General features: G+C 40.1%; 1 protein-coding gene across 1 annotated transcript; it reads right to left on the bottom strand.

Annotated features, from left to right (window-relative positions):
- Positions 1–990: 990 nt before the first annotated feature.
- LOC309963425 (disintegrin and metalloproteinase domain-containing protein 20-like) lies at positions 991–3234 on the bottom strand (the record flags this gene model as incomplete). Its single annotated transcript, XM_082841773.1, has 1 exon — positions 991–3234. Exon 1 carries the CDS (start codon positions 3193–3195, stop codon positions 991–993), a length of 2205 nt encoding a protein of 734 aa, XP_082697899.1. The 5' UTR covers positions 3196–3234.
- Between the last annotated feature and the right edge of the window lie 12410 nt (positions 3235–15644).

The raw sequence follows: 15644 nt of genomic DNA, 5'->3' as shown, positions 1-15644 counted from the left end.
TAAGCAAGAGGAGGGAATGAAGACCAGGCCATTTTGGACCAATTCAAGACTAGTCTGTCAGGCAATATTCATCCTAGAGCTTGCTGCCAGGGTGGCCAAGGCTGAAATGTGAAATGGCCAAGGCTATTTCTCATCTGCACAACTGACTTCATCAACCTTTCTCTCTAACCTTTAATTCAGTGTCTGCTACTGGAGAACTCAAACTATCATAATGAAGTAACTACTGAAAGCACCTAGATGTCCTAGGGCCAAGGGAACAAAGGAAAGAGGTTGGGTTCATTCAAGTCCTGGTGATTTAAGGAGGCCCCCTGCAGAGCAGGCACCAAGACCTCTAAGGAGAGCAAGTGACTAGCTGATGCTGGTGCTTCAGTAACTCAGAGGAGGACCACACTGCTAACCCCAGAGCTGCAACTCTGATCTCTGAAAGTATCAGTGGTCATCTGGTGCTGGTACTTCTAATGAAGAACGAGGGTAGTTCTAACAGGGTCAACAAAACTGCAATCCAAAGCCAAATGTGGCTACCAAAATGACAGAGTAACTTTTAGCACACAAGAAAGTAAACTCCCTGCTCCCTTCACCCACCATTCCAGGCTACTTCTACTGCCCCCTTTTGGCACAGCTACCTGGAAAAGAGCTGGCAAAGCAGCAACGGGGTATGTAGCGGCACATCCCGGACATTACATTTTAAGAATACAAAGGTGGGAGGAGGTTTACAACTGATGAGACATTAGCTTAAAAATGTGACTTTGCCATGCCTTTGCTCAGGAAACATAAAGAGATGACTTCCAGGAAAAAAAATGAACTTTTAATATTGCTTAACACACTGAAGAGTAAGTAGGAACATGCTAGGAATCCTTCAGTGAAATATTAATGCTTATGATTCTGACATGAGGGATCCTTAAATTTTTCTTGAAACAGTCAGACATGCCCTAATACTTCTCTACTATTAAAAGAAAAACCAGAGATTTAAAAAAAAATGAAGCAGGAGCCTTAGTCACCTTCTTCCTCCTCAGTCTCTTTTTCTTCCATCGTTTCTGCCTCCTCCTTTTTATGTTTCTCATAAAGCACAAAGATGCAACGTAAAAATAAACAAGTCAAAGGAATAAGCCACAATAATGGCTGTTTTCCCTTCTCCTTCAGTCCTGTCTCTTCTGCTTGGGGATTAAAAGGTGGGCCACTACTATTACTACCTCCATTGCCTTGCTGTTCACAGTAGGGAGGTGCCCATCCAGGATTGCAGTGGCATTGCTGTTTATTATTGCAGATCCCCTTCATATGGCAGGTCTCAGGCTGACAGGCTTGTGGTACACGAACCATACTGACACACTTGTTGCGGATACATATCTTTCCTGGACCACACATTGTGCCGTCTTTCACTTGACCGATATCAGATATGGACATCCCTATATGATAATCAGTGCCCCAACAAGTGGTGTCATTGAAGTGAAGCTGATGCACTGTGGAATGTTCTATCAGATTAGGAATTACTCCCACATTTTCACACTGAACTCTCCCACACAGGATATCAGGGGATGCACATTTTACGTACTGTGTGTCTTTGATACCACAGTGACCAAATCGATTTCCTTGGGTGTTGATTTCTTTGTAGCAACTCTGAGGTGCACTCCTTGCATCTTTGCCAAATATCTCCCTGCACTGTTCATCACGGTTATTACAGCTCTTTTGATAGCAGTAGGCACCATCACTACAGGGAATCCCATCCTGCACATATACATCTTCTGGGCACTGATGGGAAGTCCCATTGCACCACTCTGGAAGGTCACATTCACTGACCTGTTTTCTGCACAAAGTCCCTGATGACATGACCTTGCAGTCTTTACAACAAAGCCCGAAAGCACAAGCAGCTCCAGGCTTCAGAGTGCAATTCAACAGACAGCAGGGATCATTTTTGCACTGCTCTATGGTTCCACAGTCACACTCCTCTCCTTCTTCAACCACTAGGTTCCCACAATACTTCAGCCTAAAGATATTCCCTGGATGTGGAGGAGAGTAAAGACATAATCCATTACTGATAAGATTGTCCCAATACTCGGCATAACTGCAGTTGCTGAATTTATTTGTCACCTCTCTGGCAGGAAACATTATGCACCACTGAAGTTCACACACACACCATTCAGTATCATGCTGCATACCTAAATTATGACCAAGTTCATGGGTCACAACAATTGCAAAAGCATACAGACTCTCGTCTTCAAAAACATTAACTCCACTATTAAAAGGACGCTGGCATATTCCACCAACATAGGCAAGTCCAAGCGTTATGCCAAACGATTTCTTTATGAAAAGATGGGCCGCATCATGTGACAGTCGGTGATCAAGGCTAAAATACTTCCAAACAGAAAAATCCTCCAAAAGCTTATCTATGTTATCGATGGGAACTGGGTTTCCTTTAGTCCAGACTTCAAGCCCAGTTAAAATTACAACAAGTTCCAAAGAGTGATACAAGCTACCTATTATATTGACAACATCAAGTATTTCACGCTGCACTACTGACACATTACTTTCCGAGTGAACGAATCGAAGATTGTCCACAACCACTACCAACTCAAGAAAACGCAAGTGGGTCCACCAGCCTGTGTAAGAACTTTGCATCAGAGTGAAATTATGCAACTCTTGCAACTCCAGTTGGCGTGCTATATCCTCTTCTGTTAACCCACATCTCATAGGTGGGAACTGTGTATCATCACTGTCTATCTTATACACCCAGTGTTCAAATGTGGCAGAAAACCTAACTGGTTCAATTTCATAAGCAAGATCATTTATCTGTAGTATTCCTCGAAAACCTCCAGAACAAGTACTGAGGGCAACCAGGGACTTGGGAACCCCCTCCACATAACCATGATAGTAGCAGTCATCAGGAACAAAAGGCTGATCCTGGCGGAGGGCATGCTGGTCTGTGTAGGTGAACACTGGGAGGTATCTGGAAACCAAGAACTTCTTGACCCTCATGTGGGCAATGTGTCTCTGGCCCCCAAACCGCAGGCTGTAGGAGAGCCAGCCCGGAGCCTTTGCATTTCTGCCCCTGCCAGTCACCTTCAAGGGGATCACCAGTTCTGGAGAGGAGAAGTGCTGGGAGGCCCTGGCCTGAGAGTGGTCAGAAATGAACAAAGACACCCCAAATGAGAGCAGCAGAAGAGTGGCTCTGATGTGCACCAGGGCCTCACCCACTGCCATTATGGAGGCATCTGTTTAGGGCTGAAGAGGGCAGGGCATCAGGCGCTACTGGTCTGGCTCCTCCCTCTGAGCTGTTCAGGGTGCAGGGCTGACCTTTATGGATCTATGTCCTGGAAGAGGTGAACCATCAGAGCTTCAGTGCTGAAAGTGAAAACAGAAAGAAGGGCTAGGATGGGGTGGTTGGGGCAGGGAGGGTGGGGGGGCTGGAGAGAGAGAAGAAGGTGATTTCAATTGGGACAAGGCTTGAATCAATAAAATTCCTGAGATTGTTTCATATATAAGTAAGGGCAAGGGGTGGGGGAAGAGCAGGTTACCTGGGAAAGAGATGAAGGAAATGCATCATAGGTTGGTAATTATTGAACCTGATAAAGATTCATTATATACTGTTCTCTAAACATGTACACTGGCATGACATTTTCCCTACTAAAAAGATTGACATCTGACTCCCAATTTCTCCTCTACCCAAAAATCTACTGATACTCTGCTAGCTTCAGTAAGCATGTAGACAGCCCATCCAAAGCTCACCATTTTTTTTATCCCTTTATTCAGACAGTTTGATCCATCTTTCCTTCTCTTCTACAGACATCTTATCTAGCCCCCATTTCTGTTTGAGGTTAGCAGTCAAACTAAGCCTCACTTAATGGACTCATTAGTTTTGTGAGACTCCTCCAATCAAGACAAATTTTTATTTTATAACGCATTCTTACCTGCAGAAAATCCCTGTACATTCAAAGGAAGGCATCCATACTGACGGTGTAATAGGGAAAGGGGCTGCTATTTGGGCACAGCCCCATTGCCTCCAATCACAGCATGGAAGCAGCAGCCTTCTCTCCACCCAGCCCAGCTGCATCATGTTCTGAATCATTAGAGACTCATCTTGGCTGTGTAAATACAGATTCCATTCTATATTTTACATGGCTGGTGAGTTAGCTGAATTCTCTAGAGAAAGCTGGACTGAAGAATTTAAAACTAGAATCAGTTCACTAAAATGTTCAAAGACTACAATTTGAATGGACTTTCTTCATACCTGTTAAAAACATAAATTTTACCTCAGGTAAAAGCTAATTTCACTCATTTTCTGATTTTCAGTTAAAAGTATCAATAATTTGTGCTTCCCTGGTGATGCAGTGGTTAAGAATCCACCTGCCAATGCAGGGGACACAGGTTCGATCCCTGGTCTGGGAAGATCCCACATGCCATGGAGCAACTAAGCCCGTGTGCCACAACTACTGAGCCTGTGCTCTAGAGTCCACAAGCCACAACTACTGAGCCCGTGAACCACAACTACTGAAGCCCATGTGCCTAGAGCCTGTGCTTCGCAACAAGAGAAGCCACTGCAACGAGAAGCCCGCAAACTCGCAACAAAGAGTAGCCCCTGCTCACTGCAACTAGACAAAGCCCATGAGCAGCAACAAAGACCCAACACAGACAGATAAATAAATAAATAAAATTTAAAAGTATCAATAATTTGCTTAATATTTAAAAACAAAAGTTAAAAAAAATTGGAGACACATTTGAACACATATTGGTGGCCGAATATTCTAAATAAGGACACAAATGGGTTCAGTAGTAGAGAGCGTAAGAAATATCCTCAGCATTATGATGTCAAAAACACCTGTACACTCCTGGATACTTTTCCAGAACTAATGTATGAATACTGGAAGCCAAGAATACTAGATGAAACCTCTTAGGGAAAGCACCTCTGATATAGGTGAAATCCTAGTGACCAGATTTCCTTTCCATGTCTCTCTTCATGATATCCCTGGCTACAGATTTGGGAGTATTAAGATGGAAATGCGTGAGTTGGAAGAGGATTATTAAAGCATGATAAAGAGGAAAATAACCTATATTAAGCTTCATCAGAAATATGTGGTAATAATAGAAAATTTCATTGCCAAGAATCTTTGCGTCATACCAGTCTTTGTCACTATTGCACTATTCCAAAGACAAGTCCTGAAGGACCATCCCATTACCATTAATTACGTGAACTGGTGTCACACAAAAGCCCTTCCTCTCTAGCATTACCTGTACTTCAAGCAGTGTAAGACTCTTCTTCTGTATCAGTAATTAACTCTTCTATTTCCAGCAGCTATTTCAAACTCCCCAAAACCCCTATTTTACCTTGTCTCCACACACTCTTAGTCACAGCTATTTCAGTGTTTCAAAAACTTAGGTCACAAACCATTCAGGGTCATGAAATCAATTTAGTGAGCCACAACTAAATAAAACAACAGAAAACATCAGAGAGCTTCACACAGATCAGTATCACCTGCTATTACCTGTCACCACAGAAGCTACAGCAGCATTCTGCTGACACATCTTACGCTGATTATCAATTATTTTCTGAACCCCAAAACTAAATTTTTTTTTTTTTTTTTTTTTTTTGCGGTAGGCGGGCCTCTCACTGTTGTGGCCTCTCCCGTTGAGGAGCACAGGCTCCAGACGCGAAGGCTCAGCGGCCATAGCTCACGGGCCTAGCTACTCCGTGGCATGTGGGATCTTCCTGGACTGGGGCACGAACCTGTGTCCCCTGCATCGGCAGGCGGACTCTCAACCACTGCGCCTCCAGGGAAGCCCCCAAAACTAAAATTTATACTTTGTCTATGTAGCTGAAGATGGGAATCTGCACATTATATTACCCCATTTCTAGCTGGCTTCCTGAAGAGTTTTGTCAAGAAGGGCATGAGAGGGAGAATAAAAGGCAAAACGAAAGGACATGGGGCTCTACCTGTTTGCCTGCTGTTACTTTCAGTGACCACCACCTGCAATGGGATCTTGCTCTGGTGGCAAGAGTCAGTTACCACATTCCCAGAACCAGCTCCATCAAGCCCTATCAAAGGTACCCAGGGGACAGTGCCCCCTCCTCAGAAGTCTGAAAACCAGATGTACAGAGCCATCTTCCAGTACCCTGGGCAACCCACACCAGCCAGCCAGTGTCTCTTTCTCAGATGTTCCCTGGCTATACCACAAATCTCCTTGATACAAGCCCCATAAAAGAGCACACACCCCTTCTCTGATATCTGAGTCAGAGTTTTAGAGGACCTTTTTCCAAGTCCTTAAGGAACCAGCACCAGCTCAGCATTACCTTATAGTAGGTACAGCTATCAACTCCACAAAACCCCTTTTCTGAGTTCCAAAATTACCAGCATCACCGGGCTTGTAATGCCCTATCTTCTACACTCCAGGTCCAGACATATGAGGCCCATTGTGACAGCTTCTAGGTTATGATAACCCCAACCTCTTCCCTTTGTTCCCCCAATCTTACGGGTAGAACTCCTTCTGGCAACTCATACTTCTGTGTACCTCAGTGTCCCCTTTTTTCCCTTTTCAGTCCTCTATTACCTTTTCAAGAATTCCCTATAGTAATTGCTCTTGGTGGGTTTCTCTTTTCTGAACTAGATCTTGACGGATACAGGACTTGGTACCAAGAATGCTGCCAAGAGAGACAGACAAGATGGGACTCTGGGATTGGCTTGGGTATGTTCATGGCCTTAACACAACACTGAACTCCTTTTTTTTTTTTTTTGGGCGGTACGCGGGCCTCTCACTGTTGTGGCCTCTCCCATTGTGGAGCACAGGCTCCGGACACGCAGGCTCAGCGGCCATGGCTCACAGGCCCAGCCGCTCTGCGGCATGTGGGATCTTCCCGGACCGGGGCATGAACCCATGTCCCCTGCATCGGCAGGCGGACTCTCAACCACTGCACCACCAGGGAAGCCCTGAACTCCTTTTGAATGGGGAATGGGCACATAGTAACACCACAATTAATTAAATTACTACTCACGTTGATTGTGATGAAGTGCCCTACTGAAGCAAGTGTGTGGGGGACCAAGGGAGGGCTGTGATGATGCCTATAAGTATCTCAAGGACTGAGGTGTGGAATAGCTATACTAAATTCTAATGGAGATTTTGCAAAATGAGGTTCAAGGCTCTAAATTCTCAGCTCAGATTTCTGATAATGGTGGACAATGCCCCCGCCCCCCCTCCCCCAAATCTCTCTTTTAGCCACATGGCCAACTTCAAAGAAAATCAAAATTTAACTGTGGAGTTACAGAATCACAGAGTAAGCTGAATACAGAGATTTGCCAAGACTGTAGTGGGAAATCTGATTGAGACGGGAAAAAACCTTGACACTTGAAAAGAGGAATTCCAGGTGGACTGGATTGGTTCTGAGTATCTAGATGCTCCCAAGTACCCCTGATTCTCCTTTACCAGGGACGGAGACTACACCTTTCCTGTCTGAGACGTCTAACCACCTCTAGCTGGAGATGCTGTAATTATCTCAGCTGGGAAAATTTTCCTGCTAGGGGATGCCTAGTATCCTCAAGACATACTCCTACTGCCCCTTATTGGCTCTAAATGCAAATCAGAATCTAATTCAACATGCTCCAGAGAAACAGGTTCAACGTCTGAATTGAGAGGAAAGAAAAGGTACTCTAAAATAATGACAATAGTTTACTAATTTATATTGGCAAAAGAAAGGAAATAAACCATATTAGTAGCAGAAAAGACGAAGTGGTTACAGAGATAAAGATATATCTAATAGGATAAAATTCAAGAAGAATTTGTATCTACTTAACAAATAGCTTTGAAATACATAAAGCGAACACTGACAAAACAAAAAGGAGAGGGCTTCCCTGGTGGCGCAGTGGTTGAGAGTCTGCCTGCCGATGCAGGGGACACGGGTTCGTGCCCCGGTCCGGGAAGATCCCACATGCTGCGGAGTGGCTGGGCCCGTGAGCCATGGCCGCTGAGCCTGCGCGTCCGGAGCCTGTGCTCCGCAACGGAAGAGGCCACAACAGTGAGAGGCCCGCGTACCGCAGAAAAATAAAAAAAAAAAAAAAAAGGAGAAAGAGAAAAATTCAAAATCTACTTGTACGTATTAGCACACTGTCAGCAATGGATAGAACAACCACCTCCCCCCCAAAAAATGAATAAGGAAGTAGAAGATTTAAGCAAAGATAATCAAGTTAATCAAGTTAACCTAACTGATACATATAAAACACCCATCAAAAAAAGTGAGATGACAAAGAAATATGTTAAAGATGAAGGAGCAAGGTAAGAACCTACAAGACCAAATAAATGAAGAGGAAATAGGCAACCTACCTGAAAAAGAATTCAGAGTAATGATAGTAAAGATGATCCAAAATCTCAGAAATAGAATGGAGGCGTGGATTGAGAAAATATAAGAAAAGTTTAACAAAGATCTAGAGGAACTAAAGAACAAACAAACAGAGGTAAATAACACAATAACTGACATGAAAAATACACCAGAAGGAATCAATAGCGGAATAACTAAGGTAGAAGAACAAATAGTGAGCTGGAAAATAGAATGGTAGAAATAACTGCCAAGGAGCAGAATAAAGAAAAAAGAATGAAAAGAATTGAAGACCGTCTCAGAGCCCTCTGGGACAACATTAAAGGCACCAATATTTGAATTATAGGGATCCCAGAAGAAGAAGAGAAAAAGAAAGGGTCTTAGAAAATATTCAAAGAGATTATAGTGAAAAACTTCCATAACATGGGAAAGGAAATAGCTACCCAAGTCCAGGTAGTGCAGAGAGTCCCATACAGGATAAACCCTAGGCGAAACACACCAAGACAAATATTAATCAAAATAATAAAAATTAAATTCAAAGAAAAATTATTAAACGCAGCAAGGGAAAAGCAAAAAATAACATAAAAGGGAATCCCCATAAGGTTATCAGCTGATTTTTCAGCAGAAACTCTGCAGGTCAGAAGGGAGTGGCAGGATATATTTAAAGTGATGAAAGAGAAAAACCTACAACCAAGATTACTACCCAGCAAGGATCTCATTCAGATTTGATGGAGAAATTAAAACCTTTACAGAGAAGCAAAAGTTGAGAGAGTTCAGCACCACCAAACCAGCTTTACAACAAATGCTAAAGGAACTTCTCTAGGCAAGAAGCACAAGAGAAGGAAAAGACCTACAATAACGAACCCAAAACAATTTAGAAAATGGAAATAGGAACATACATATCGATAATTACCTTAAATGTAAATGGATTCAATGCTCCAAACAAAAGACACAGACTGGCTGAATGGAGACAAAAACAAGACCCGTATAAATGCTGTCTACAAGAGACCCATTTCAGACCTAGGGACACATACAGACTGAAAATGAGGGGATGGAAAAAGATATTCCATTCAAATGGAAATCAAAAGAAAGCTGGAGTAGCAATACTCATATCAGATAAAATAGACTTTAAAATAAAGACTGTTACAAGAGATACGGAAGGACACTACATAATGATCAAGGGATCAATCCAAGAAGATATAACAATTATAAATATTTATGCACCCAACATAGGCGCACCTCAATACAGAAAGCAAATGCTAACAAAAATAAAAAGGGAAATCAACAGTAACACAGTAATAGTGGGGGACTTAACACCCCACTTACACCAATGGACAGATCATCCAAACAGAAAATTAATAAGGAAACACAAGCTTTAAATGACACAATAGACCAGATAGATTAATTGATATTTACAGGACATTCCACCCCAAAGTGGCAGAATACACTTTCTTCTCAAGTGCACATGGAACATTCTCCAGGATAGATCACATCTTGGGTCACAAATCAAGTCTTGGAAAATTTAAGAAAATTGAAATCATATCAAGTATATTTTCCAACCACAACACTATGGGATTAGAAATCAATTACAGAAACAAAAAAACTGTAAAAAGCACAAACACATGGAGGCTAAACAGTGTGCTACTAAATAAGAGATCACTGAAGAAATCAAAGTAAAAAATACATAGAAACAAATGACAGTGAAAACACAATGACCCAAACATATGGGATGCAGCAAAAGCAGTTCTAAGAGGGAAGTTTATAGCAATTCAATCTCACCTCAAGAAACAGCTCAAAAAAATAATTTAACTTTATACCTAAAGGAACTAGAGAAAGAAGAACAAACAAAACCCAAAGTCAGTAGAAGGAAAGAAATCATGAAGGTCAGAGCAGAAAGAATTGAAATAGAAATGAAGAAAACAATAGCAAAGATCAATAAAACTAAAAGTTGGTTCTTTGAGAAGATAAACAAAATGGATAAACCTTTAGCCAGACTCACCAAGAAAAAAAAAGGAGAGGACACAAATCAATAAAATTAGAAATGAAAAAGGAGAAATTACAATGACACCACAGAAGTACAAAGGATTAAAAGAGACTACTACAAGTAACTATATGCCAATAAAATGGACGACCTCAAAGAAATGGACAAATTCTTGGAAAGGTACAATTTCCCAAGACTGAACTAGGAAGAATTAGAAAATATAAATAGACCTATCACAAATAATGAAATGGAAACTGTAATTAAAAGTTTTCCAACAAACAAAAATCCAGGACCAGATCGCTTCACAGGCGAATTCTATCAAACATTTAGAGAAGAGCTAACACCTATCTTTCTCAAACTCTTCCAAAAAATTGCAGAGGGAGGAACACTCCAAAATTCGTTCTACGAGGCCACCATCGCCCTGATACCAAAACCAGAAAAAGATATCACAAAAAAGAGAAAATTACAAACCAACATTACTGATGAACATAGATGCAAAAATCCTCAACAAAACGCCAGCAAACAGAATCCAACAACACATTAAAAGAATCATACACCATGATCAAGTGGGGTTTATCCCAGGAATGCAAGGATTCTTCAATATATGCAAATCAATCCATGTGATACACCATATTAACAAATTAAGGAATAAAAACCATATGATCATCTCAATTGAAGCAGAAAAAGCTTTTGACAAAATTCAACACCCATTTATGACAAAAACTCTCCAAAAAACGGGCATAGAGGGAACCTACCTCAACATAATAGGCCATATAAGACAAACCAACAGCAAACATTATTCTCAATGGTGAAAAACTGAAAGCATCTCCTCTAAGGTCAGGAACAAGACAAGGATGTCCACTCTCACCACTCTTATTCAACATAGTTTTGGAAATCCTAGCCATGGTAATCAGAGAAGAAAAAGAAAAAACAGGAATCAAAATTGGAAAAGAAGTAAAACTGTCGCTGTTTGCAGATGACGTGATACTATACATAGAAAATCCTAAAGATGCCACCAGAAGACTACTAGAGCTAATCAGTGAATTTGGTTAGGTTGCAGGATAGAAAATTAATGCACAGAAATCTCTTGCATTCCTATACATGAACAATGAAAGATCAGAAAGAGAAATTAAGGAAACAATCCCATTCACTACAGCAACAAAAGGAATAAAATACCTAGGAATAAATCTACCTAGGGAGGCAAAAAACTTTATTCAGAAAACTATAGGACACTGATGAAAGAAATCAACGATGACACAAACAGATGGAGAGATATACCATGTTCTTGGATTGGAAGAATCAATACTGTGAAAATGACTATACTACCCAAAGCAAACTACAGATTCAATGCAATCCCTATCAAATTACCAAAGGCATTTTATACAGAACTAGAACAAAAAATTTTAAAATTTGTATGGAGACACAAAAGACCCCAAATAGCCAAAGCAATCTGGAGGAAAAAAAACGGAGCTGGAGGAATCAGACTCCCTGACTTCAGACTATACTACAAAGTTACAGTAATCAAGACAATATAGTACTGGCACAAAAACAGAAATATAGATCAATGGAACAGGATAGAAAGCCCAGTGTTAAACCCACACACCTATATCAACTAATCTATGACAAAGGAGGCAAGGATATACAATGGAGAAAAGAAAGTCTCTTCAATAAGTGGTGCTGGGAAAACTGGACAGCTACATGTAAAAGAATGAAATTAGAACACTCCCTAACACCATAAACAAAAATAAACTCAAAATGGATTAAAGACCTAAATGTAAGGCTGGACACTATAAAAACTCTTAGAGGAAAACACTCTTTGACATAAATCACAGTAAGATCTTTTTTGACCCACCTCCTAGAGTAATGGAAATGAAAACAAAATAAACAAATGGGACCTAATGAAACTTAAAAGCTTTTGCACAGCAAAGGATATTATAAACAAGACAAAAAGACAACCCTCAGAATGGGAGAGAATATTTGCAAACCAATCAACAAAGGATTAACCTCCAAAATATATAAACGGCTCGTGCAGCTCAATATTAAAAAAACAAACAACCCAATCAAAAAATGGGCAGAGGACCTAAATAGGCATTTCTCCAAAGAAGACATACAGATGGCCAAGAGGCACATGAAAACTGCTCAACATCACTAATTATTAGAGAAATGCAAATCAAAACTACAATGAGGTATCACCTCACATGGTTAGAATGGGCATCATCAGAAAATCTAAAAACACCAAATGCTGGAGAGGGTGTAGAGAAAAGGGAACCCTCCTACACTGTTGGTGGGAATGTAATTTGATACAGCCACTATGGAGAACAGTATGGAGGTTCCTTAAAAAACTAAAAATAGGGCTTCCCTGGTGGCGCAGTGGTTGAGAGTCTGCCTGCCGATGCAGGGGACACAGGTTTGTGCCCCGGTCCGGGAGGATTCCACATGCCACAGAGCGGCTGGGCCCGTGAGCCATGGCCACTGAGCCTGTGCGTCCGGAGCCTGTGCTCCGCAACGGGAGAGGCCACAACAGTGAGAGGCCTGTGTAACGCAAAAAACAAAAAAACAAAACAAAAATACTAAAAATAGAATTACCATATGACCCAGCAATTCCACTACTGGGCATATACCCATAGAAGACCATAATTCAAAAAGACACATGCACCCCAATGTTCATTGCAGCACGAGTTACAATAGCCAGGACATGGAAGCAACCTAAATGCCCATAGACAGACAAATGGATAAAGAAGATGTATTACATATATACAATGCAACATTACTCAGCCATAAAAAGGAACAAAATTGGGTCATTTGTAGAGACGTGAATGGACCTAGACTGTCATACAGAGTGAAGTAAGTCACAAAGAGAAAAACAAATATCGTATATTAACACATATATGTGGAATCTAGAAAAACTGTACAGATGAACTAGTTCGCAAGGCAGAAATAGAAACACAGATGTAGAAAACAAAAGCATGGACACCAAGCGGGGAAAGCCGGGGGAGGGTGTGACTTGGGAGATTGGGATTGACATATATACACTAATATGTATAAAATAGATAATTAATAAGAACCTGCTGTATAAAAATAAATAAATAAAAATGTTTAAAAAAGAAAGAAAAAAAAAACTTCTGATCTGTAAAGACCTTGTTAAGAAAGGAGAAGAGACACAGACTGGGTGAGAATATTTGCAAAACACATATCTGATAATGGATATTATGCAAATTACACAAAGAACTTCTAAAATTCAAAAATAAGAAAATAAACAACCCAATTTAACAATAGGCAAAAGACTTGAACAGACATCTCATCAAAGAAGATATACAGATGACAAGTAAGCATATAAAAAGACGCTCCACATCATATGTCACCACGAAACAGTGAATTAAAACAACAAGATGCCACTACACACTTAATAGAATGGCCAAGATCCAAAACACTGACAACACAAAATGCTGGCAGGGAAGTAGAGCAAAAGGTACTCTAGTCCACTGCTAGTGGGAATGCAAAATGGTACAGCCACTTTGGAAGACAGTTTGGTAGTTATGTACAAAACTGAACATACTCTTACCACACAATCCAGCAATTGTGCTCCTTAGTGTTTGCCCAAATGAGGTGAAAACTTATGTCCATACCAAAGCCTTCACACAGATGTTTATAGCAACTTTAGTCATAACTGCCAAAAGTTGGAGGTGACTAAGGTGTCCTTCAGTAGGTGAGTGGATAAATAAACTGTGGTACATCGAAACAACAAAACACTATTCAGTGCTTAAATTAAAAAACTATCAAGATATGAAAAGACACAAGGGAACTTAAATGCATATTACTAAGTGAAGGAGCCAATCTGAAAGGCTGTATATTGTAAGACTTCAACAATATGACATTCTAGAAAAGGCAAAACTTTGGAGACAGTAAAGAACATCAGTGGCTGCACAGAGTTAGGGAGAGGGAGGGTGAACAGACAGAGCACAGAGGATTATTACAGCAGTGAAACTATTCTGCATGATAAAATGGTGAATATATGTCATTATACATTTGTCCAAACTCAAAGAATGTATAACACCAAGAGTGATCCCTAGTGTAAACTACAGACTTTGGATAATAATGACATAGCAATGTAGGTTCATTGATTATAACAAATGTACACTCAAGTGTGGGATGTCGATGGTAGGGAGGCTGCACTTGTGTGGAGCCAAGGGAGTGGGGTTTGTGAGAACTCTGTACTTTCCACTCAATTTTGCTGTGAACCTAAAACTGCTGTTAAAAAAAAATACAATCTATTGAAAATTTCAATGACTAAACAAGGGAAATTAAATACTATTTTAAATTAAAATAAAAACAAAAATCACAATATACAGAATGCCACTAGAGCAGTATTTAGAAGGAAATTTATAGTATTAAATGCCTATATTAAGAAATAATAGGGAGAAATAGACAGCAATACAATAATAGAAGGGGACTTCAATACCCCATTTTTATCAATGGCGAGATCATCCAGACACAAGATCAACAGGGAAACATTAGACTTAAACTACACGTGATATCTGATGGACTTAACATCAGATATAATACATATACAGAACATTTCTCCAAAAACAGCAGAATACACATTCTTGTCGAGAGCACCGGGAACATTCTCCAGTATAGATCACATGTTGAGCCAAAAACAAGTCTTAATAAATTTAAGAAAATTGAAATCATATCAAGCATCTTTTCCAACCACCATGGTATGAAACTAGAAATCAATTACAAAAAGAAAACTGGAAAATTCACAAATATGTGGAGATTAAACAACATGCTATAACAACCAATGGGTCAAAGCAGAAATCAAAAGAGAAATCAAAAAATATCTTGAGAAATGAAAATGGAAATACAACATACCAAACTTGATGGGATGCAGCAAAAGCAGTTCTAAGAGGAAAGTTCATGGCAATAAATGCCTACATTAAGAAACAAGAAAAATCTCAAATAACAACCACCCTTTACACCTCAAAGAAATAGGAAAAGAAGAACAAACTAAGCCCGAAGTTCATAGAAGGAAGGAAATGACAAAGATCAGAGTAGAAATAAATGAAATAGAGACTAAACAGATAATAGAAAAGATGAATAAAACTAAGAGTTTATTTTTTGAAAAGATAAACAAAATAGAAGAAACCTTTAGCTAGATTCATAAAGAAGAGAAACAGCACCCAAATAAAACTAGAAGTGAAAGAGGAGATGTTACAACTGATACTACAGAAATACAAAGGATCATAATACAACAGTATGAACAATTATATGCCAACAAACTGGACAACCTAGAAAAAAATGGATAACTTCCTAGAAACATACAATCTACCACCTACTAAGACTGAATCATGAAGAAACAGAAAAAGTAGA

The sequence above is a fragment of the Leucopleurus acutus genome (genome assembly GCF_964270905.1).
Source record: "Leucopleurus acutus genome assembly, chromosome: 1".
Classification (NCBI taxonomy): Eukaryota; Metazoa; Chordata; class Mammalia; order Artiodactyla; family Delphinidae; genus Leucopleurus; species Leucopleurus acutus.
Note: the sequence above shows the minus strand (reverse complement) of the source record. Positions and strands in the feature narration are given on the sequence as shown.